At 48.8% G+C, this 24186-nt stretch overlaps 2 protein-coding genes across 2 annotated transcripts; one reads left to right on the forward strand and one right to left on the reverse strand.

Moving 5' to 3' along the window:
* Window positions 1-98: 98 nt before the first annotated feature.
* COPA (COPI coat complex subunit alpha) lies at window positions 99-20888 on the forward strand. The gene is made up of 33 exons (XM_068414354.1): window positions 99-184; window positions 365-478; window positions 945-1018; window positions 1302-1382; window positions 1684-1760; window positions 2219-2328; window positions 6212-6321; window positions 6921-7020; window positions 7586-7721; window positions 8170-8252; window positions 8850-9000; window positions 9415-9481; window positions 9589-9664; window positions 11686-11768; window positions 12736-12875; window positions 13758-13843; window positions 14269-14407; window positions 14748-14910; window positions 15022-15168; window positions 15456-15645; window positions 15733-15828; window positions 16203-16291; window positions 16525-16648; window positions 16941-17030; window positions 17114-17223; window positions 17420-17497; window positions 17602-17670; window positions 17895-18031; window positions 18342-18528; window positions 18613-18723; window positions 18939-19100; window positions 19201-19395; window positions 19702-20888. The coding sequence occupies exons 1-33, from the start codon at window positions 145-147 to the stop codon at window positions 19759-19761; spliced, it is 3675 nt and encodes a 1224-aa protein (XP_068270455.1). The 5' UTR covers window positions 99-144; the 3' UTR covers window positions 19762-20888.
* On the reverse strand, window positions 20881-22890 carry S100A11 (S100 calcium binding protein A11). Its single transcript, XM_068414356.1, has 3 exons — window positions 22731-22890; window positions 21456-21593; window positions 20881-21175 (listed from the first exon to the last, which is right to left on the reverse strand). The coding sequence occupies exons 1-3, from the start codon at window positions 22731-22733 to the stop codon at window positions 21023-21025; spliced, it is 294 nt and encodes a 97-aa protein (XP_068270457.1). The 5' UTR covers window positions 22734-22890; the 3' UTR covers window positions 20881-21022.
* Window positions 22891-24186: the final 1296 nt, after the last annotated feature.

The following is a 24186-nucleotide window of genomic DNA, read 5'->3' on the forward strand; positions in this document are numbered from 1 at the left end:
GCTTCCGCTTCCGCCGCCGCCGGAAGCCACTCTGCGCCGCCGGGAGGACCGACACTCTATGGTCGGGGCGGGGGCGGAAGCGGAAGTGAGCGGGGGGCACTTCCGGGGCGCCGACGTGGAGGGCCGGGGCGGCGGCGGAGGGCGATGCTGACCAAGTTCGAGACTAAGTCGGCCCGGGTGAAAGGTAATGGTGGGACCGCGCTGGGCCCGTGCCGGGAGCCTCTGGGGACCGGGGGAGGCCGTGCCGGGAGCTCCCACACCCGTCCCTGGGGTCCCTGAGCGGGGCCCCCCCAGGGCTGCTCCGGGCCTGTGGGCTCCCAGGGGCGCGGAGGCCCCGCTGTCACGTCTCTGTGTGCCTTGGCAGGGCTCAGCTTTCACCCCAAGCGGCCGTGGATCCTCACCAGCCTGCACAATGGCGTCATCCAGCTGTGGGATTATCGGATGTGCACCCTTATCGACAAATTCGATGAGCACGACGGTCAGTGGGGGGGGGGGGGGTGTTGGGACCTGCTTGTGGAGGGAGGCTGGGGTGCGAGAGGAGGAAGGGAGGCTCTGCTGAAGTGTTACTGAGGCCTCTGACTTCAGAGCCTCGCAGTTTTAGCCTGTGTCTCTTTGTGGTTAATTTGCTGGCTCTGAACGTTGCTTGCACGAGCGTAAAGCTGGGTCGTAGTTTTGTTTCTGGCATGAAAATGAGCCTGTAAATACAGATCTGAAGAGCCTGGGTGTTTTGTGATGGGTTGCTGCAGGCATCTGGATGGAAAGGAACAGGTTTGGGAATGGGATCTCAGCCTGTTACATGACTTTTTAGTGCTGCTTTGAAGCTTTTCATTTATCAATAGCAACAGGAGGGAGGAGGAATGCAAACTGGAGTGTTTAAGTGGTACAAGGGACTGCTCTAGCTGTCAGCCATCTCGCTGTGTCCAACCTGCTCTTCCTGTTCGCAGGACCCGTTCGAGGTATTGATTTCCACAAACAGCAGCCGCTGTTTGTTTCTGGAGGTGATGATTACAAAATAAAGGTAAAAATTTTATCCCTTTTAGCTCTTGTTCTCTAGAAGGTATCGTCCAGGGAAGAGAATATGCAAAGAAACTGATTAAAAGATGAGAGAGTGTGATAGGGTGGTGATCCTGTTTCGGGGACATGAGAGTTAACTGCAGCAAGTTGGAGTCTCTTTGTAGCTTGAGTTAGAAAAATATTTGAAAATGGAAGAGAGAGGCTTGTAGGTGAACTGACACATGAGAATGCACACAAAAAATCTAGCAGGTGGTGGAACATCATTGTTCTGCTTCTGTGTTGTGCAGGTCTGGAATTACAAATTGCGCCGTTGTCTCTTCACTCTGCTGGGGCACTTGGATTATATTCGCACGACCTTCTTCCACCACGTAAGCTCCTCTCGTACTTACCCCCGTGGTGGGTGCCTGCTCCCTTTGTGTGTGAAAGGGAATCTGCCTTTTACTTCCCTGGATGGGAATCTTTGCTAAAGAAATTGTGCTGGACTTGCTGATCTGAGGGTGCTCCAGACACGGTGGCCTTCTGTAGAGGTGTAAGAGGCATAAATTCTGCCTTCAAGCTCTTAAATAAGATTTAAAAGGGTTATTTCTGGGGATGGTTGGAAGATGCCGTGTGGGGAGGGAATGTCTGGGGTGTGTATTACTTCATGTACAGAATACTTTGTCTTTTTAGGAATATCCCTGGATCTTGAGTGCTTCTGATGACCAGACCATTCGGGTTTGGAACTGGCAGTCCAGAACCTGTGTTTGGTAAAATCAACGAGTGCTTTAAAAAATAACGGCACTGTTTGGGGGCGAGTTGTCTTCATTTGTTGTTTTCAAGTGGAAGCTGTGCTTAGTTGAAGGAATAGAACTGACAAAGAGAAGTGATCAGTTATGAATATTTTCATCAGTCTTGTCTTTTGCTCGTTTCTTCTGATGCTGCTAGACTTGTATTCGTAAATGCACATGACTGAAAATTTTTTGGGGGGTTAAAATAATACATTTTAGTGCTGAAGCCTGTGAAGTTATTGATATCAGAAAGTCAACCCTTGAATGCTCTCTGTGAGAACAGATGCGCTCAGTGTTCAGTCATGAGGAGTAGCATTTAGTGGTGCCATATCCCTCATCATCCCTCCTCAGACTGAGCTTATTGGTGTTGGTGCAAATTGGAATGTGTATTAATACATCTTATGTTTAAATGGTATTTTCTGTGCTTTTTGTTGTAGCGTGCTGACAGGACACAACCACTATGTGATGTGTGCCCAGTTTCACCCCTCTGAGGACCTGGTAGTGTCAGCCAGCTTGGATCAGACTGTGCGCGTGTGGGATATTTCTGGTGAGCTGCCCAGATCAAGGGGGTGCCCAGTGGTGAAGCCCACTTCAAAACTGCAATTGCTGAAAGCCACACGAGGCAGGAGAGAGTGGTTTGGATCTCAGAGCAGGAAGAGTAGCTTGTTGACTGCAGGAGCCTCAGGCAGAAAATTAAAAATTCTCTATTGATGGGGACCTGTTCCCCTCAGTTTCCATGAAGTCGTAGGACGTTGGCTGGAAGGGACCTCTGGGCATCATCTAGGCCACCCTTGTGCTTGAAAGCCTGTCTTCTGCGACAGTAGATGAGGTGAACTGTAGCTTTGTGCAGCCAAATAATACCTCTAAAGACAGAGATTCTGCAGCCTAATCTCCCAGTCTAATTTTATAGCCAATGTAGGCAACGAGTATTGGTGTCAGAAGGGACATAGTGCTGTCAGTTGATCTGCTTTGCAGACGTGCCAGACTTGGAGGAGGATTGTAGAAATTTTTTGGGTCACCTTTATCCCCTTGAAGAACTCTTGGAGGCAGCAATAAGTCATTCATTCAGAGAGAAAGATAAAAGGGCCTCTATGGATTGCAAAAAGGGTAGGATTTTGGGTTTTGGGTGGGTTTTTTTTCATAGCCTAGTTGTGGGTGGTGACAGGAAGGTAATATTATGAGGAATTCATCAACTTTTTCAGTCTGCTTGTCTGTTTTATAAAATGAAATGTGGCCTAAAGACCAGAGCAGGAGGTGCAAGTCAAAGCTCCAAAGTACTTTGCTGATATCTGAGCTGTTTCTTAGTTATGGGCCACAAGGTGACTTAATGGAATGAAAGATGATCCTTAAATGAAAAGCTAGAATAAAAGGAAATATTAGATGGAGATAAGGGGCTGGTGGGAGGTGGGTGGGGGCAGTGCTGGTGCTGTTACAACATAAACTACTCTAGAGACAGACTCCATCCCTCCTGCCGCTCTCGCCATTGCAGTTTTGGTTGGGCACGCTGCGTTGTTTGCAGTGCACGCTCAGACACGGCCAGCTGTGTCAACAGCAGGGGCGAGGGACAGGATATCCTGGTTATTTAAAACCTGTCCCCCTCTCTGTACTGCCAGCATGGGGAGTTTAACAGCTATTCTGCCAGTAAGCTTTGCTGCTGCATTCTCCCACAAACACTCTCTCTCAGCAGAGTTCCAGCTGCCAAATTGGTTTGGAGATAGTACAGACCTTTTTTTCTCGGCTGATCTGTGATGAGGGGTTTGAGAGACATGCTGAATTATTGACTCAGCTGTCGCTCCAGTCAGACACGACACTGCGAGAATACAAGTGCGTGGAAAAACCTACAGAGAGATGAGAAATGGATCCAAAATACAATTCAACTCCCCAATTTTTCCCCCAAATGACTTATGTCCTTAGCAGGATTCTGTTCTGGCTCCAGTCTCCTGGGAAGGGCTGTTTCCCCATTTTGTCTGATGTCTGTTGTGCACATAATCCTAGTCATAGAGACCATCGTTTGGTGTCGAGCTTTAACTCCACTTCTGAGTGCTGCTGTTAACTTGCAGCTTCTGCTGACATCAGTGGGAATCATTTTCAGCAGGTTTGGGGATTATGAGTTCGTTGATGCCATCAGCTAAATGAGTTTAAAGGTCACGTTCCAAAATCCTCCTCCCAAAACTGTCAGTCTCAGCAGAGAGTGTGAGGGACGAGGAGCATGACCCAGACTGGGCACCAGAAGGTGAAGGTGGCCCTGTTGTTTTGAATTCCTGTGCAGATAGTGCTCCTTGGTTTGAAACCTGCTGATAAAGGGTCTTCAGTGTGAGACGAGTAAGCTCAGGGTTAAAGGGTCTGTTAACTGCTGATCTCCTGAGAGAGACTGTGTGAATGCAGTCAGAGAAGCTTATTTATATATATTAAAATGCATGAACGTTTGTGTTGTATCATTCACCTGTGCTGTGGAATGAAGTCCTTGCTCATGACACTGATATTAACCTGCAGAAACTACAAAATAATCTTCTGTTTTTCTCTGTCTCTATAAGTATTAACCGCCAAGGAGGATGTTAGTGGTCTTACCCTGACCAGAGTGCTTTTGTGTGTGCTCTAACATCATGCACCAACTCTTATTTATATGGTTGGCAAATGGTGATGTCTGATGCTTGGCAGGAAACTTCCTTATTCTGTCAGGGCTCTGTTTTGTCAATCTGGTTGACCAGCTTCAGTGAGGATCCCTTGGGGGTTTGGGCTGGCAATGTTGAGAAGCCCTGGGACTGGGAGGACCTGAGCTAAGAGTCCCCAGATAGCGTCTGTAGACCTAGACTGCCTTTCCCTGAGCACCCTCAGTGGCTGTATGTTGATGGCTGGCAAAACCTTTGGTACAACTTCAGCCTCCACTGCACTTCTCTAATTGCTCACTGACTGTGGATGGATTACAGGGACAGGAAGGAACCTGAGCCCAGCAATGAAAGAATCTGTACCCAAGAGCCTTCCTTAGAGAATAGAGCAAAACAAATTTGCAAAGGACCATCTGTCTTCTTCCTTCTGTCCTAACTTGACTCATCATTCACAGTCAGCATGTTGCCCCTTTACTCTGGATATTTTAATACCTGTTCTCCTGAGTGCTTGTGTGCATGTTGAGCTGAGTCTCCTTCTCAGTTTTTTTTTTAGCAGCTCTCCTCAGAATGCCTAATATCTGCCTTTCTGCTGCGAGTCCCTTTTCTGTCCCTGCTCCCTCCCCAGAGCAACACAGGAGCTGGTGTGTTCTGCGAGTGTCCTGCCTTGCCTCTTGATTTGTGCAGTTACGCCAGAAATTTTCCACTTGTCTCCCAGTCCTGTTTCCCTGGCTCATCAAAGGCTCAAGTATTTCCTCTTCCAAAAGTCTTGTGTTTCTTCATTCATCTTTCTTGGATTATGTATGTTTTATTCCTCCTTTCTGGGGTACTTTGTGTCAGCTTTGTAGAAGTATCTACTCAGCCATTCGAGTCCTTCACTGTTACCTGGACCATCTGTGTGTGCACCTCAGTGTGCTGAGCATTTGTGCTTTGTCGTGAGACACCGCTTGACCTGTTGGTTTAAATAGACTAACTTTGCCAGAGAGGTTGTTGAGATGTTGAGCTCCATGAGGAGTTTGGGAATCAGAATTACAACCAGAAAATAATAATTCTTGTCTTCAGTATTGTTTGTTTTCTTCTTACACTTCCCTCTCTGTTGGCATCCATACCAGGGCAATTCTGCTTTTATCCTAGGCAGTTTTTTCTTATCCTTGGTAAATTTCACAATAGCATCCTTGGGCCAAGTACTTTTCCATGGAAAAGCATATTTTCTAAGCTTTAGAGTGTTATATGTACAGTCTTTTCCCTGTGCACTCTTCCAGGAGAAGCTTTTTTCCATTCTCAGTTTCCCTACTGTGTTCCGTTGGGTTTTAATGAAGGATGGCAGACACAGGTCTGTGTTAACGTGGGTGACTTTGGAATCGAGAACAGGCTTTATTTCATATAATTTTAGCTCCTGAAAATATTTTGTGTCCTGGCAGATTGTCCGAATCCATAACCAAGAGGTCATCAAAGTGGCGTGGGTGAAAGTCCCCTGAAAGGTGCCAAGCTCAGTTAGCAAAGGGGTGAGAGGGGGAGAAATCGGGATGTGTCAGTCCTTCTTTGCTGAGGTGCTGCTGTCTGCGTCCCAGTGAGCTGAGCTGATCCTGTACCATTTGCTGCATTGCAGACTTCCCTTTTGGTGTGTCTGAGCTGAGCTTGTGCTTTTGGAGCAAGTGGAAGGGAGTCCTGGGTGTTTCTCACCCTCTTTCAAGTTATCAGTTTCCACCTGAAGATGTGTGTAAACAGTGCAGGAGAGCGCTCAACTCGTTAAATTAGAAACATTGTCTTGATAATATAATTTTTGCTTTCTCCACCCCTGCCTCTCCTTCCTCTTTGTTCCACAAGGCCTAAGGAAGAAGAACCTGTCCCCTGGAGCTGTGGAATCGGATGTCAGGGGAATAACGGGGGTGGATTTGTTTGGGACAACAGATGCAGTTGTGAAGCACGTTCTTGAGGTACAGTGTCAACGTGTTTGTGCAGTAGAACCTTTTCAGATTTATTTAATGAAATCTCTGTGACTCAAATGATCCTCTAAAAGCCCAGAAGAATAGCAGAGGAAAAAGAGTTGAAATACCTGACTCAGCTCTATAGAGTTATATGCTCTTGTAGATTATGGCATTACTTTTTCTGAGTTTAAAATCTGAAATCTGGAGATGTTTGCGCTGTAACCAAACAGAGATGATTTTCTCTGTACAGCCAAAAGCTCAGTTAAATAGCAGATGGTATTGCCTTGTGTTTACTGGAAGCAACAAAGGAGATTAGGGTAGAGGCAACCTTCTGTAGTGGCTTGTTAAAGCTCGGAAGTGGTGCTGCTCTGCTGCTGAGCCCCAGAGCTTTGCTCTACTGGTGAAGAATGGCATCCACAAAGCTTATTATTGCGGGCATCTATAATCTTACTCTCTGTAAGCATTCAGTGTGAGCAGCATGGTGTATAAAAACAGTGAAAGCTGTGTCTTGGCAAGCCTGTCTGCAGTCTTTGTTGCTTCATCCTTCCTTTGCTTATTCCATTCAGTCACCAAATTGCTTCAAGTGCCTGTTTTCTTTTTGCCTGTAGGGCCACGATCGTGGGGTGAACTGGGCTGCCTTCCACCCCACAATGCCACTGATTGTGTCGGGAGCTGATGATCGGCAAGTGAAGATCTGGCGGATGAATGGTAAGAGGATTCTGCAGGGGGAGCCCGCAGGGAGAGGGGGGTTAAGAATTGAAATTTGCATTTGAACATCGAGATAATTTACACTTTGCAAACATCTGTATGATAGAGTGGTAAATAATCCCAAGCAGCTTTGGCTTTTGCAATTTGAGTGGAGCTCAGTTCTCTAGCAAACACTTCTGGCTTCTTTTGATTTGCACACGCTGCTGAGCAGAAGCTTGTAGGAGTAGAAAAACTTGACTCTGAAGCTTTTTGAATATGCACCGATGGAATAAGAAGGGGAGGTGATGTGAGAGGCAGAAGCCCTCCATCAGGAATGGTTGTGCTTTTGGCAGCTCAGTCCAGCTAAACTATATACAGTTCTTAGCACCTCTTTGGTAATCTGGCTTAGCTGTTTCTCTTAGGTGAGCCGTGCTAGTGGTTAGAGAGAGATCACAAATATAAATTGCAGAGAATGGTATAGTAACTAGTGGCCCATGCAGTTTGCTTTATACTAAAGTGCTTGCTGTGCTTCTGCTATGGCAGAGTTTAAGTGTTATTTTCCTCATTCCTTTCCACTTCTGGTTAGAATCAAAGGCCTGGGAGGTTGACACTTGCCGGGGGCATTACAACAACGTCTCGTGCGCTGTCTTTCACCCGCGGCAGGAGCTAATCCTCAGCAATTCGGAAGACAAGAGCATCCGTGTCTGGGATATGTCTAAACGGTTAGTGTTTGTCAAGCATCAGACTCAATCTTTCTTAGTACGAAAGTTTTTACACGTATGAAAGACCTACAGTTATTCTTAGAGCAACTGAACACTAGCAGTTCTTAAAACATCAGTGCTGGTGTTTGATAATCCTTGAGTGAGAAGTCATGTTTGTCACATTTGCTGTCCCTTTGAGACACACGTTAAAGGCAAGGCTTGTAATTGTCTGAAAACAAGTGGAAGAGGGCTGACTTGTCTGGTGATACTGCTGAAAAGATGTTAAATGAGAATATATTATTGAACAGAAGGCTTTAAATACAGTGTTTTGAACTCTCAGTGGGCTCCTCATGCAGAATGCTGGAGATGGTCTGTATGGCAAAGCTTAGGATCTTCATTTTGGGAACTGAAGTTTACACCAAGGTTTCCATTTTGTTTATATTCCTTCTTCCTTCTGTTGCACGTGTAGCACGGGTGTCCAGACCTTCCGGCGTGATCACGATCGCTTTTGGGTATTGGCTGCTCATCCCAACCTCAACCTCTTTGCTGCAGGTAAAAAAAGGACCTGTCAGTGTCTGACAGGTTGCTGTGAAGAGAAAATGTGTTCCATATAGGACATCCATACAGGATTTGCTTTTCTTTAGCAGACTTTGCAGAACATACTGACTTGCTGATGCTTTTATTAAATGTATTGTTGGGAAAAGATCCTTTCTTAACTTCCTGCAGCGTCTGAGAGCTGTGTGTGGAACACAGTCTCATCGTATCAGCTGCAGTTCAAAGCTAGAGCAAGACAGCCTCTGCATTAACTAGCTAAATGCTCTAAGGCTGAGAAGGGATGGGACAGATCCTAGGGGAACCCACGCTGGACTATTAGCACTTAAAGAAATGCGTGACAGCAAGGCGAAGTGTTTCTAGAAGAGTGTCAGATCTTAGAATTATTAGGAAACCTAAAGCAGGGTGGGCCCTTAGGAAAGAAGCAGAATCACTTAATTCAGTCAGGCTGAGGAGTAGCAGACGTGGCTGGTGGTCATTGGTTATGATTTTTGTTGGCTCTTTCTTGGTTTGAAGGGCTTGGTAGTGTCGTCTTCATAATGAGAAAAAACACAGGGTTTAATTCACCTGTTTGAATTCTCACATGCCTTTTCTCAGGCCATGACGGTGGCATGATTGTGTTCAAACTGGAGCGTGAGCGGCCTGCTTACGCCGTGCACGGGAACATGCTGTATTACGTGAAGGACCGTTTCCTCCGCCAGCTTGATTTCAACAGTTCAAAAGACGTTGCTGTCATGCAGCTGCGAAGGTAGGAGATGGGTGCTCAGCGTGTTGCAAGAGGTGTTGCCAGGATCCTGAGTCCCTTGTTAGTTTCTCGCTTATTGTTGTATTCACATACCTCAGTTTCAACTGACTCTTCTGTCAGATGAACTTAGAAAGCCTACAAGAAGGTTTTTAGGTCAATTTTTATCTGTGCATAGATATAATTTATTTTTTTTAACTAGTTTTATGTTTCATACTGAAATGCTAGCTCTTTCATTTATGAAACACTGATGTTCTTACAGTGTTTCCAAGTGGTTTTCATTCAGGAAATTCATCAAAACTGAGCTTTTCTGGTACTTGGTATCTTTCAGAAAATGCAGAGCATTTATCAGAAGGTGACTTTGGTAGAAATAATCTTGGTCCACTCTAACTTTCTCTTTTCTTCATGACTCTTCTTCAGTGGTTCCAAGTTCCCTGTGTTCAACATGTCGTACAACCCGGCTGAGAACGCCGTCCTTCTCTGCACAGTAAGTCAGTTTTGCTGCATAATGTGCTAAAGAACTTTCCACGAGGCTGTAACTGTCAGTTCTGTGAAATCCTATCTCAAAATGGGTTTCTCCCCCCCTCTCTGCAGAGAGCCAGCAACTTAGAGAACAGTACTTATGACCTGTACACCATTCCCAAGGACGCCGACTCCCAGAATCCGGATGGTAGGCATTTCTCATTTCACATTAATCCTTGTGAGTGTTTATTACTCTGTAGCTGTCCCCTCCTCCGCTCTCCAACTGTGTGTGTGTTATATATAAAAAAGCTTCATTTCTCTAAGCCTCTCTTGTTGGACTCTTTCTCCATATTTCCCAGTGTCCCTGCAGCACACATCGTTTGGCAGGCTTCCTGCTCACTATATCACGCTACACTGACTTGAAAAATTCATGTTCATCCCAAACTTTTACTGCTACAAATATATATTTTATAATTTTGTTATTAGGAACTTTCCATTTTCCCTTTCGACACAGCAGGCAGCCTTCCTGGCTTGTCAACAGAGATGGATTTTAACCAGATCTAAGAGGTTTTATACTCTGAAAAGTGGCTGTAAAAGTGACAGTGCCAGGGTGCCAGTAGTCATTCTTCCTCTCGGCAAAATCCAAATCAGTTTTGTGCAATTTACAAGTCAAAACATGATTTAGGGAAAAAAAAAAAAGAATACTTTCTCCTAACTATGAATTCCATTTAGGATCTGAAACTCCAGCTGGTTCCTCCTGCCTCTGTCGTCACGGCAGTAAAGATTTTGAAATGAGTGGGAGCGATGAATGAGTTAGACTGGAATCCGGCTCACTTGTTCATGGATTTATTGGTTTCTGCAGGTCTAATGAAGGGAGTTCTTTGCTGAGTGCAGTCAGCGGGTGTATTTGGAGAGAGAAAGAGAAACGGAGCTTTTTAGTAACTTTATATAGATTAAGTGTTACTGAATGTATATCAAATATTTAGTTTGAGATGTTCAAAGCTGGCTTGTCTAGGGATGCCCAGCTTGTGACCGTTTAAATGAGGAAAGGGGCTATTCTTCTAGAGAAATAAATGTCTAGGCCTCGTGGAAACGATGCACTTTTAATGCATTTTCAAGAATAGCTGAAAATTCTACTGGTTGATAAGTATCTTCTCCAACAAGCTGCTATATATGCAACCTATAGTCCCTACAAAACATGTAGGTATTTAACATGTGCCTTGGAGTTGTCATCCTCGTGTCCTTCAGCTAATTTACCTGAAGTACAAGGGAAGCTAAGCTTTCGTATCAGTCTTTAACAGTCTTCTGGGTAATATATTTCAATCCTTTTCTGCCTGATCTGCAGTCAGTGTTAAAGACTTAAAGCCAGTAAAAACGCTGAGTTGTGGAGATTGAGAAAAACAGGTGAAGTTGCCATCAGAAAACCCCAAGCGGAGCTGGGAATTGAATTTGGATGAGTCTTTCTTGTGCTGGGTAGTAAACAGGGGCTGAGGCAGTCAGGTTTAAGTCATCATTTGTGAGGATGTAGGTCTGCCTCAGATGGCACCACGCTTGGTGAGATAGCACTCCAGAAACGAGTCTCCAGAAACGCTCGTGTTGAGCAGCAGGACTGGTGAGAAAAGAGGCTGAGAACTAAAGAAAATTTTATTTTACCGCAACAGCAGCAGCTTTCTCACTTCTTCATTCCTTTCCACTGCTGCAAAAAGCCTTCTCCACATCTGAAGTGCATCCTGCAGTCCTTTCTGTGCGGTCTGACGTGCAGAGTGCTGTGTTTGTATTAGCGTTTTAAAACTGGGAGAACAGCTGCGTGCTGGGGAGAGCGCAGCCTTTCTCCTCCAGCTCGTTATATATCAGTTTGCAGGGGGGAGAGAGAGGGAGGCTTACACTGAAGCCGGGACCCTCGCTGCTCGGTTCGTTTGGCCAGCGAGGCTCTGCTCGTTAGCTTGACAGACGGTGCTGTCGCCCAGGATGGCCCGCCTCAGCGCCAAGCAGTGGTCCAGCCAGCCACTCGTCTTGTGCCTTGGCTGGAGAGAAGGGCTGGCGCTGGCCACGCTGAGATCTGAAAGGACATTGGGGGAGGAAATGAGTCTTGTGAATAGCCCCAGGTTAAACATGAATTAGTAGGAAGCAGCTACAACAGCCAAGATGGGATCAAACAAGACTGAGTAATGTGTTGCTGTAAGAGCCTGCCAGAGGTTTTATTCACTGCCTGCGTTTTGCTCTCCCTAGCCCCCGAAGGGAAGCGTTCCTCCGGGCTAACAGCTGTGTGGGTAGCTCGGAACCGCTTCGCCGTCCTGGATCGCATGCATTCGGTAAGGGGACAAGCTTAATAGGGTCATCTTTTTAACGGGGTATGTTGTCATTTGGAAGCGTGCAGATGGAGATTGGGTTAACAGAATTATGGGAGATCCAAGTACACTGGCAAAGCGTTGTCAGTAGAGAGCGGGCTGCAGATATACCCGAAAAAATATAGTGAAAATGTAATGAGCTGAAATATTATTTAACTTCTTTTGTGGTAAATGTTAGCCCAGTTGCTTGAAGCCTGCTAAAGCAGGTGAGCTCAGGAATGAAGGCTGACCAGAACAGGACTGCGAAGCCACACAGGTCGCTTTCATAGCATGAAAGTAATGGGGAGATGGTGAAAATATGGGTTAGATTTGTATAAAGCTCTTTATTCTCACTTGTGCAGTGCAATAGGGGAAAGAAAGGGGACAGTCATGGAGAGTTTTCCCTGGTTTAATTTACGTGATGTGAAGGCAAAGAAAATCGTTGCTCTTTGCCCCATGCAGGATATTGTATTTTTTCTTTTGTCTTTTTTTAAAAAATTCAAGGTGTTTTTTTGCTTAGTAAATTCAAGTTTATTTCATACCTCTTCTGTTACTCCTCCCTGCCTTCCCCTTCTCCACTTGCTGTTCTCCCCTCTCAACTTCCTCATTGCCTTTTTCTGTCTACACTTTGTTCTCTCTCACTTCCCTCTCATATTTCCTTTGCTCATATACTCATTGTAGAGAGGGCTTGCAAACTATCAGCCAGCTAGGGATGACAGCAGTGGGGCTGAAAAGAAAGGATACACCATGTCTGCACCCTGGCAAACTTGTGGTTGGGTTTTCTAGCAGGATAAAGTCTGATCCTGCTTCGAGAAAGGCTGCAGCTCTTATTTTGGCCTCTTGTCACTGAGGTTCAGCTGTACCAAAATTCTGAGTGAAAATAATCCTAAATTTCTTTGTAGAATCTACCTAATTGTCCTGTGCTGTTACATTTCCTCTCATCAAATGGCAGATCCTCATCAAAAACCTGAAGAATGAGATCACAAAGAAGGTGCAGGTGCCGAACTGTGATGAGATTTTCTATGCTGGCACAGGGAACCTGTTACTGAGGGATGCAGACTCCATCACCCTCTTTGACGTGCAGCAGAAGCGGTAAGATCCAGTCTGCTGGGAGAAGTTTGAATATTGTAATCCTGCTGGCGTGTGCCCTCTGGGGACAAGTAATAGCTATTAATGCACTCCAGAATTTAGCATCAGCTGCAGACTGCGTCAGACTGATCCAAACCACGGCTAACAACTGTTACGAAGAGCAGAGTGTAAACATAGCCAAGGTGCAATTTATGCTGCAGGCATCGTGCCATCGATCACAGGGAGATGTGTGCCATACCCTGGTAAATCCTGTGACTGCAGAATCGGGTGCTGTAAAAGAGGAGAGAAACCAAAAAACCCAAACTCAGTCAAGCTAAGCTTGTCCTTTAGGTTTTATATCATTTGGCAGCATGTTTGTGCTGGTATACGTGTTGCTAGCCACAAAGAAACAGGCAAGGAGTTAGTGCTTTTGGCCATCTTTGTAGACTTGAGAAGGTTCTGGATTATCTGCAGATAAATATGGTGTATGTTGATCACTTATGTCCCAGAACTTGCCTCATTTCCTTATTTGTGTGCCTTTTCTTTCTAGTATTGTTGGGAAAGTTACAAGTAAATTAAACAATATAAATCCTGCTTGGAAATACCTTATTTCCCTCGTTCTGTTAAGTGTCTCCCTAAAACACCCTCAGAAATCTGGGTTTTGAAGTCAATTGTTACTCAAATGCATTTGTTATTGCACAGGTATGGAGGGAGGTTTGTTTTGCTGTACTGGACTGCAGAGACACTCAGTTCTGCTGCATATTTTTATAGCTCCAGAATGGCAAAAAGGGGCTTCAGAGCATCTGCAAACTGGGTTCAGGCTGTGGGGTACTGGTAGTTATCCTACAGAGCTTGCTGTGGAGGGGTATTGTTCAACTCTCTGATGTCAGTGCTGTCCTTTCCCAGAACTCTGGCCTCAGTGAAGATCTCGAAGGTGAAATATGTCATCTGGTCAGCTGACATGTCCCATGTAGCTCTGCTGGCTAAGCATGGTAAGTGGCAGGGGGGGTGCAGTGTTTCACCTGGATCCTGGTGCCCACTAGCTCCTTCCTTGGTTGGGAGCAGAGCCCCTGCTGGCATGGCCTGCCAGAGAAACCATCCAGTGCCATGGCTAGCAGTGAAGGTGCAGCTGAAGACATTCACAAGTGTGAGCCCTGCCACTTTGTCTCTTCAGCAAAACCTTTCTGTAAGCTTGTAAAACAGAGGGCTTGGACTCCTTAAAATGATCCAGCTAATCTCTTTCATAAAACCAAGGCAGATGATGACAATTTAGTTGTGGTTGCCATCATCTCCTTAGTGTCTGACACTGAATGTAGTCTCTATTGCTGGGACTGTGGAAGAGAGAAGCCGTAATTCAGAGGCAGATTTTAACAGGAGAGGGTTCCCTAGCCTTACTTCTTTTGGCTTTCCTCTGCAGCCATCATGATCTGCAACAGAAAGCTGGAGTCGCTGTGTAATATCCATGAAAACATCCGTGTCAAGAGCGGTGCCTGGGATGAAAGCGGTGTTTTCATCTATACCACCAGCAATCACATCAAATACGCTGTCACCACAGGGTGAGTCTGCGAGTTGTGTGCTGAGTCCTGGAACTGGCAGGCCTTGTGCAGCCTACCATAGGGTTTTTTTGGCAGACACCAAAGGTGGTGCTTGTGAAACGGCACTTTTGTTACAGCATGGACCTACCCAAAGGCAGGTAGAGCTAAATATCCATGTTTGGTTGCTTACCCTGTACACTGGTGTTTTATCGCTGGGCTGGGTGGCTGCACTGTTCCTCTGACTGGGGCTTGCTTTGATAATGCAGCCTAAAATAACATGTTGAGCCTCATTTGAGGTAGGGAATGTGGTCATACAGATGTGTTGGCATGCACATCACGCGTGTGCTGTGTGTTGGCATAGGGATCATGGGATTATCCGCACCCTGGACCTGCCTATCTACGTTACCCGCGTGAAGGGGAACAATGTGTACTGCCTGGACAGAGAGTGCCGCCCCAGGGTCCTCACCATCGATCCCACAGAATTCAAATTCAAGCTGGCATTGATCAACAGAAAGTATGATGAGGTGAGGAGACATGAGAAACCCCACAGTCTTCCTTGACCTACACCTGAGGGTAAAGAGAAATCCCTCACAAGTGGTGTCGACAGCTTCAGTGCCTGGGCCTTCTGTTCGCAGGTGCTGCACATGGTGAGGAATGCTAAGCTTGTGGGCCAGTCCATCATTGCCTACCTGCAGAAAAAGGGCTACCCAGAGGTGGCCCTGCACTTTGTCAAGGATGAGAAGACCCGTTTCAGCCTGGCGCTGGAGTGTGGCAACATTGAGGTGAGGTGGGAGGTGGTGCTGTGAGAAAAGCACATCCTTTGGGGCATCGCTTGCAAGCCTTACTCCTCCTTGCAGCAAAAAGTATTGGGAAGAAGAAGTATTAGTTGAGAGTGATAAGAGTTGAGGATGCTGGTGGCCTTACTAAGGTGCAGGCCTTCAGCTAGGGCCGTGATTTAGTGCAGTGATCCTTGTAATCCCGTGCTTTCCATCATGGGCATTATCAACAGAAGCCTGCAGAGAAAACTGCTTTCTGCAGAGCCTTCGTAACCTGTCAGTTCTCTTGTTAGATTGCTCTGGAAGCAGCCAAAGCTCTGGATGACAAGAATTGCTGGGAGAAACTGGGAGAAGTGGCGTTGCTGCAGGGAAATCACCAGATTGTGGAGATGTGCTACCAGCGCACCAAGAACTTTGATAGGCTCTCTTTCCTCTATCTCATCACTGGCAATCTGGAGAAGCTTCGGAAGATGATGAAGATAGGTGAGTGCCAGGGTGGTGGCAAAGAAGAATGAGCTAAGAGTCCAAGAACAGCAAAGCTATCATGACTCTTTTTTTCTTTTGGTTTAGCTGAGATCCGTAAAGATATGAGTGGCCACTACCAGAATGCCTTGTACCTAGGAGACGTGGCAGAGAGAGTGAGGATCCTGAAGAACTGTGGGCAAAGTGAGTAATACCAGCCTAACATATGTCCTTGTGGGCTGGGGAGAAGCTGGAGAGGTTGTTGGGATGAACAGTAATTTTTGGAGGCAGATCAGCATAATCCCTTCCCTGAGAAACTGAATCAGATGAGCTGGAAGTAACCTGAGAGCTAGAATGTCACCCAGGAGACCTGGATCAACTGTAGAGCATGTTCAAATAGTCAATTGCCTTCACATTCTAGTCCTAAATCCAGTGACACCCCCAAAAGGGTGATTCTACGTCTTGGTATGCTGCTGATGTTTCCTTTGTGACAGTGTGGCCACGCGTGCTGGCGTGAGAAGTTTTCTTTCTCTAGGAAATGAAGGCCACACACTCATGCTAGTTACATCTCATTTCAGAGTCCCTGGCCTATCTCACAGCTGCAACTCATGGTCTGGATGAGGAAGCTGAAAGCCTGAAGGAAACATTTGATCCTGAAAAGGAGACGGTTAGCAAACTGACCAGTGCTTCCTGCTTCATTACAAGAGCGCTAGAGTTTGGGAAGAAGATGGCAGTGGGATTTGGTTTAGTGTGACTGGCTAGGCAGCTCCTTTCTGGGAGGGAGGAACCATTTCCAGCTTATCAGGCTTGAGACTGTCTGTGCTGCTTGGAGACAGGTAGGTCAAAGAATAGGATTTTCCTTATGTGGCCTTGAACTGTTTTCTGCTCCTCTCTGCTCAGATTCCAGACATCGATCACAATGCAAAGCTGCTGCAGCCTCCTGCTCCCGTCATGCCTCTGGATACCAACTGGCCGTTGCTGACTGTCTCCAAGGGGTTCTTTGAAGGAACAATTGCTAGCAAAGGTATTGCTTCGTGCTTGGAAAGCTGCATTAAGCTGGGATATGCAGAATGGAGATGTTTGTCTCTGTGGCTCCTGAACTGTTGCTGTTAACCTCAGATTTGTTGTGTGTTACTAGCAGAGGCCAATCCAGCTTGGCATTTACAGAGTCTTTGGCAAATCTCTCAAATCTTTGGTCTTTTAGCACAAGGTGGGACTTGACAATTGGAGGCGAAGGTGCTGGCCTAACATAATCCTTTGCTTAACACCTGACCTGCTCTGAGATGAGTAAATGAAGGATCCTGCCCTTTTTGTAGGCAAAGGGGGTGCCTTGGCTGCTGATATTGATATCGACACTGTTGGCACCGAAGGCTGGGGAGAAGATGCAGAGTTGCAGCTGGATGAAGGTGGGTGAATCCAAGAGTTTTTCTTGCAGAAGTGTAAGTATGGGCCTCTGTAAGAGCTCTGACTATTTCCCCCCTCTGTGCAGATGGCTTTGTGGATGCTGGAGAGGGCTTTGGAGAGGAAGCTCTAGGTAAAGGACAGGAAGAAGGAGGTGGATGGGAAGTCGAAGAAGATTTGGATCTTCCCCCTGAACTGGTAGGAGGCTTCTGGGAGACTTCTTAAGTAGCCCAGTGGTAGTTACTTGGGAAGGCAATGACAACTTGTGGTGGTGTGGGGGGGGAGATGTTTTCTGGGCTTCCTCAGAGACTGGTCACCATAGCTGTGGCCAGCTCTGTTTTTGTCTGGGTGCTGGAAACTTCCACACTAATCACTGCTCTGTGTGTTCTCCCAGGATGTTCCTGCTGGTGCAGCAGGAACAGCAGAGGATGGATTCTTTGTGCCACCCACCAAGGGCACCAGCCCAGCTCAGGTAGTGGCACAAGTCTTTGTCTTTCTCAGAAACTCTACTTTGGTGCTTGTTTTTTTGGGTTCATACACAATTCTTCTTGTATATGTTTCCTTCTGTTCTTGTAGGTGTGGTGTAACAATTCTCAGCTTCCTGTTGACCACATCCTGGCAGGCTCCTTTGAGACAGCAATGAGAGTAAGTTTCCCCTGGAGTTTTTAGGAAGAAGTTTGTGCCCTTGACCCTGTGTATTTTGTCTCTGATCCAGTCTGAAGCTTCCTTTTGTGTCCTTTTGTGAATCATTTTGTGCCTTGTTTTCTCTGGGTATAAAATAAGAGGTGCTGTGAGCCTGAGTGATACCTGTGCGGCCTTTGTACAGCCTTGGACAACTTTTACTCAACAGATCAATGTTTCTCTTTCAGCTGCTCCATGACCAGGTAGGAGTAACAAACTTTGGACCCTACAAGCAGCTTTTCCTGCAGACCTATGCCCGTGGCCGTACTACCTACCAAGCCCTGCCATGTCTCCCTACCATGTATGGTTACCCACATCGCAACTGGTAAGCAGTCGGGTTAGCTCCTCTTTCTGTGCTCTTTTCCTCTGTCTCCTGTTTTTACAGTGGTGTTTGAAAGCCATTGTAGAAAAATGAGCCAGACTTTCCAGTCTGTGCTAATGCAGAGAGAGCTGGGCATTGTGGGTGGCAGAATTATGGAAGCACAGATGTCTTCTGTGCTAAGCTAATGGCCAAGAACAGCGTGGCCCTGGGTCAAAACATTTCTGACGAGTTGCAGTCGAGCTGACAATGTGTGTTCCCGCTGGCCTCTGCAGTGGTCCCGTTTGTACCCCCAACCCCTCTTTGGTGCCCCCAGGAAAGAAGCTGGCTTGAAGAACGCCCTCCCTGCCGTTGGGCTGAAACTCAATGACCTGATCCAGCGCCTGCAGCTGTGCTACCAGCTCACTACGGCTGGCAAATTTGAAGAGGCCGTAGAGAAGTTCCGCTCCATCTTGCTCAGCGTGCCCTTGCTGGTGGTGGACAACAAGCAGGAGATTGCTGAGGTGAGAGGCAGACTCTTCTGTCTGTTATCTGCGTGCCGGTGGGGCAGGAGGCCAAAGGCCTGACTCTGTTTCCCTCTCTGAAAGGCCCAGCAGCTGATAGCCATTTGCCGGGAGTATATCGTAGGACTCTCCATGGAGATTGAGCGGAAGAAGCTGCCCAAAGAGACCCTGGAGCAGCAGAAGCGAATCTGTGAGGTACAGAAACTCTGTGAATTTTTTCAGTACGAGGGGGAAGTAGCCTTTGGGTTTAAAAAGGCATCGGGAGTCGTAAATTCTGCCATTTCCTCCTTTAAAGCAGATGTGGCAGTGATTGCTTGGGAGGGGTTTCTTGCAGCATTTTCAGGGCATCCAGTTATTCCCGTGGTTGGTAGTGATTGTACCCCTGCCTCCCCTCCTTCTCCCTCATGCAGATGGCTGCCTATTTCACCCACTCCAACCTGCAGCCCGTCCACATGATCTTGGTGCTGCGTACCGCTCTCAACCTCTTTTTCAAACTCAAAAACTTCAAGACAGCTGCTACTTTTGCCCGTCGGCTGCTGGAGCTCGGTCCAAAGCCTGAGGTGGCCCAGCAGGTACGTCTGTGAGGTGCACGGGCAGAAACCTCTGCTGTGGCAGACCCTGTTTGAACTGCTTCCTACCTGCCCCTCTGGTGAGTGTGGTTGCTCTTTGCAGACTCGCAAGATCCTGTCAGCGTGCGAGAAGAATCCCACTGACACCTACCAGCTCAACTATGACATGCACAACCCCTTTGACATCTGTGCCGCCTCTTACCGACCCATCTATCGTGGCAAACCCGTGGAGAAGTGTCCGCTCAGCGGAGCCTGCTACTGCCCTGAGTTCCATGGGCAGATCTGCCGTGTCACTACAGTAAGGGAGACTCAACATCTGTTACCACCCGCTCCCAACCCGTGAGGTTTCCCTTGAGAATCCCCTCCAGCAGCTTCCCCCATGCTTGCCCCTAACTTGGCAAAGGTTTTGGGTCAAGTTGAATGTCGGAGGACTTGGCATGTGAGGTGGAGCAGTTTGGGAATTGTGAAATAGTGTGTAGTTTAGGTGCTGCCTTCAGGGACCGACATTGCCATGGTCGAGAACCACCCAGGCTCTGAATGCTGCGCACGGGGTTGGGCAGTTGAGTTGCTTTTAAGCATTAATCATCTCCCTTTCCTTCCTCAGGTGACGGAGATCGGCAAAGATGTCATCGGGCTGCGGATCAGCCCGCTCCAGTTCCGCTAGGGCATGCCTGTCGTGGGAGGTGTGACATTGGAGGGACACGGTCCCGTTTCACAGCAGAGTGTGGAAACTTTCACCTCCCACCGTTCCAGCTTTTTTAGTCTAGTCTCTTCACCGTAGCCGTGCCTGTGCTGTCTTACCTGTCCTTCCCCACCCAGGAATGCTGTAGTGAGGCTCTTAGCTGCTTCCAAGTCGTAACAACGTGCGCTTCTGTTTCCACATCCAGCTGATGTGAAGTTTCTATGTACCGTTGTCATAAGGCAAACCTTTCCCAGAGGGTGAAGGGTGGCTCTTGCTGGGCCCTGGTTCCACACAGAGCACGCTGTAGAAACTGAGAGGCAGCAGCTGCCTCATGTCTTTTAGCTGAAAGAAGAGCTCCAAGACCCTGCTGCAGCCTGGACAGCAGGGCGAGCCGAGCCCAGCTCGCGCAGGAGTGCGGCACTGTCTGGAACCAGGGCTGGTGCAGAGCCTGTCCCAGCTCAGGGGCAGCTCTGCTCCCCTCGGCAGTGGCAGGAGAGCAGCTCAGCCTTCAAGTGTTAATGTTGACTTTTTCTTTTGTTGTCCTAGCAACATTTCTCAAAAGAATCAGCTTCTCTCATGAATAAATGACCATCTTGAGCTTCCTGTTTTGTAGCTGTTAGTCTTACTAAGATAGAAGAGAGATTAGATTTCATTTCCTCTTTTCACCTTCCACTCCTGCCTCTTTTTCACTCTTAAGCTACCAGACTTAAAGGGTTTTGAAGCTCCCAGAAAATGGAGGCTGTAGTCCTGAAATAATTTATCATGCCAGCAGGGGCTGCTTCCTCTAATTGTTAGTGTGTAATTGCTGTTGCCAGTGCTCAAATTACCCTTGTTGGGAATGCTCCTGTCTTTGCATTTGCCTTGTGTAGTTGTACCCTTTAGTATTACTATACCTTTCCCCGTGGTACTTAACAGGCTGGAGGATCCCCAAACTACAATCCAGGTGGATCGTAGTTTCCAGCAGTGACAAGGATGAGAACACGCGTGTTCTCGCATCAGTGGAGAAGCAGAGGGTAGGACCTAGAGATCCTGCTCCCTCCGTGGCTGGACTGCTTTCCTAGTGCTTTCTCCTCACCAGTGATGCTGAAATAAAACTATGCCTTACACTAGGATTTTAAACCTTTTATTTTATACATAAAAATGAGGAATGGGGATGTCCCTGTTTTAAGGGCATTGCTTCCAGCTTTGCATCGGTCTTGTTCGAGGAATGTTCACAGTGGTGGGGGAGACACAGGAGCCAGGGTTAGTGGGAAGGGGTTGTAACAACCAGGCTGTTGTGGCAGGCCACGGCAATGCCCCCGATGAGGTTCAGGAACTCCTGGAAGTCAAGCTGCCCGTCGCTGTTCAAATCGAGCTTCTTCATCATCCTGTCCACGACACTTGGGTCCTTCTGATTCTGCAAAAGACCAAAGAGATGGGAATTGATGTCTGCTTTGAGGCAAAAGTACCCCTTGCTGAACCCCCCCGCCCCAGGTAGGGAACTGCAGCTGCAGAGTTCATCGCCAGTGGAGAGGGATGGGGCGAGGGAGGCAGAATTCAGTCAGGCCAGCTCTTGTCAGGCCACGCTCTGGCTTCTGGTGGGAGCACGATGCTTGTGGGGACAGAGGCTTTAATTGCTGTCCAGGGGGCTGGAGCATATGCATGGGGAGACTTTTTTTGGCCTGGATTTCGCTCACCTTCGTGAAGGCAGCCAGCTCTGTGTTCATGAAGGCCACGAACTCTCTCTTGGAGAGCTTGCAGCTGTCCCCTTCGCGCCCCGCGTACCGCTGGAACACGGCGAGCAGGGACTCGATGCAGCGTTCGGTCTCCGTGGGCTGCAGGAGCAAGAGCAAGTTGAGGCGAGCGTTGCAGAGAGCTCGGGGCTTGCAGAAGAGCAACCTGGCCCCGTTCCTGGAGGAGGGCTGGGCTCAGGGGGGCCTCCTGCCATCGCTTTCCTTGAGGAGTCTCCTATGCCCAACCTGTCCAGCTGCATATTTCGTTGGTATTAATTTCTCTGATGCCTTGGCACAGCACCGTGGTGCAGAAAGGACCCAGAGGATTGGGGAGTGGTTCATGGAAAATCCCCCGGGGGAGATTTCAGCTCCCAGCAGAGGAGTGTCCTGGACTGGGAAGAGCTTGTGCTGCAACCACAGTGACGTGCTAGTTTTTTCCATGCTCTCCAGCACGGTTTGGCTGGAGCTGCTCTTCTGGAAAGATAAGCCTGTCTGCCCCTTTCCCTCCCCCTGCCCTGTTTGGACAGAGCAGAAACTCTGAGTCATGAGAGAAAAATGCGAGCGGAGTTGGCTCCCCAAACTGCTGCCTCCAGGCAGGGACGGAGCTGGGCTGGCCCGTGGGCGCCAGTGGGGATGGACAGGGCAGGGTGAGGGAGGTGGGGGGGACGTGGGGCTTTCCCCCCTTCTTTGGGGAAGAGCAGTGCAGGGAGAGCTGCGAGGAGTCCGCCCTTCGCTGCCGAACCTCAGCATCGTGGGGCCTCCCTGCCACATCCTGCCCTGCCTGAGGCTCAGTTCAGCCTTATTTTGGGTAATGTGAGAGGAGCTGAGTTACTTCCACCCTCGGCCGCAGGTTCTTGGCTCCTCTGCACCCCCCCCACCCTAGTGCTGGGGGGGGACGGGATGGTGGAGGCAGAGCTGCAGCCCCGAGGCTGGTGATGGGCATCCAGTGGGAAAAAGGGGAGGGGGTGGCAGGGAACAACACAAATGCCACCCCCTGGTCCCCACATCTGCAGGGACCCTCTGCCCTCCTTCTCTAGCTCTACACCCTCTTCCCACACCCCGGCCCCCTCCTCAGCAGAGATTTAGCTCAGCCCTTGGCACCATCTCCTCTTTCCTGTGCCAAAGCACGTCTCGCCTTCAGCTCTGGGGCCACTTGCAGGAAAAATCTCCTCTGCTGTCACCCTCCTGCCCTTACGGAGCCTCCTCTCCCTCCCCAGCCCGGGGTCCCCGCTCACTCACCATGGCTGGGGTGCGAGGAGAGGGCTTGGTCCTCGGCCTGGCTGCGGGGCGATGCGGCAGAGCGGGAGCCGGGGCGGTTATGAGCCTCACCCCGCAGCCACCGCCCTTCCCTGCGCAGCCCTGACTCAGCCCCCTGGGCCGCCTTGGGCAAGCGTCAGCTCTAACGGCAGATCCGGACACGTCTGCGGTCCCCAGCGCTGCCTCTGGAATGTGCTGGGTCCCTCCTCTAGTGTCCCTGTCCCTTTCCCTCACAAGTTTTATTCTTTACAGTTATCTACACTCACATTTTCTCCTTCTTATTCATTTTCTCCCCTCGGTCCTTTGCCACTCGTCCCTTTACGGGTCCCTTCATTTCATCCCCAGGGTCAGGGCTAAGCCTCGCTGCTACCTGGAGCATCCTCAGCGTTTCCTACGGTGAGATTTGGGCTTCCCCAACTTTTCCAATGAGGCTGGCAAAGGCAGATCAGGTACAGGGGCGCGGGGGCTGCCCACCTCCAGCCCTGGCCTGTCCCACCTGCTGATAACACCTTGTAACCTTCTCGTGTTGGCAAAGGGAGGAAGGCAGCCCCGTGGAGCTGGGGTGCTGTGCTGGGAGCTGCCTGCAGCCAGGATTTATCCCCAGCGGTGCTGGTCCGAGCTCCCTGCCAGGACTGGCCACCCTTGTGCTGCTGCAGAGACGCTGGAGGGCTGAAAACAGGGAGGCACAGAGGTGGAGGAAGGACAGGAGGCACCTAAAAGACACCCAGACAGGCAAGTGATGTGCCCAGATAGCTCTGAGCAGGGAGGATGGGGGCTGTGGGGCTTGTGCTGCTCAGAAACCAGCTCATGGGGCTGCGATTCCTGGCCACTTCCCGGGGAAGCTGCTGGGGCACGTACGGGGTGTTTACGGGTGTTTGCACAGCCGTGCCGTGGTTACGGCACCCGTCTCCACGCCTTCTCGACCGGTGCTGACGCGGAATCGCCCGCCCAGGGCCGGATTTCCCTGTGACACCCAGCCCTGGGCGCTGCTGCCTTTCCCCAAAAGCTTGAGGGGGAGCCGGGAGTGGAGAGGTGGGGGTGACACGGGCTGCCCTGGGGCTGGGATGTGCTCTGGGGTCTGGGATGGCTTCCAGGGATGGGGTCTTTGGGAAATCCTGCTGGAGACTGGGACCCAGCATAGAGCAGGGCAAAGGAAAGCCCTACATCAGGGGGGTGTCTGTCCCCACTATGTTTTCCTTTTTTTCCCCAATTTTCTGCCCCCAAACTCTCCTTTTTTCCCACGTATTGGGAAAAGAGTACTTCCCCTTGCCCCCCTCCAACCCCTCCCAAACTGCAAACAGTTCAGTGCTCATAAATCAAAAGGCTTTTCCAAACCCAGGAGCTTCTCTTTGCATTTTGCAAACTCCTCTTTGTGCTCCCTTAATGGTCAGAGGGACAAGGGTTAACTCCCCCTTGGCCAGAGCAAACCCCAGAGGGG

Source organism: Nyctibius grandis, chromosome 17, assembly GCF_013368605.1.
Source record: "Nyctibius grandis isolate bNycGra1 chromosome 17, bNycGra1.pri, whole genome shotgun sequence".
Taxonomy (NCBI): Eukaryota; Metazoa; Chordata; class Aves; order Nyctibiiformes; family Nyctibiidae; genus Nyctibius; species Nyctibius grandis.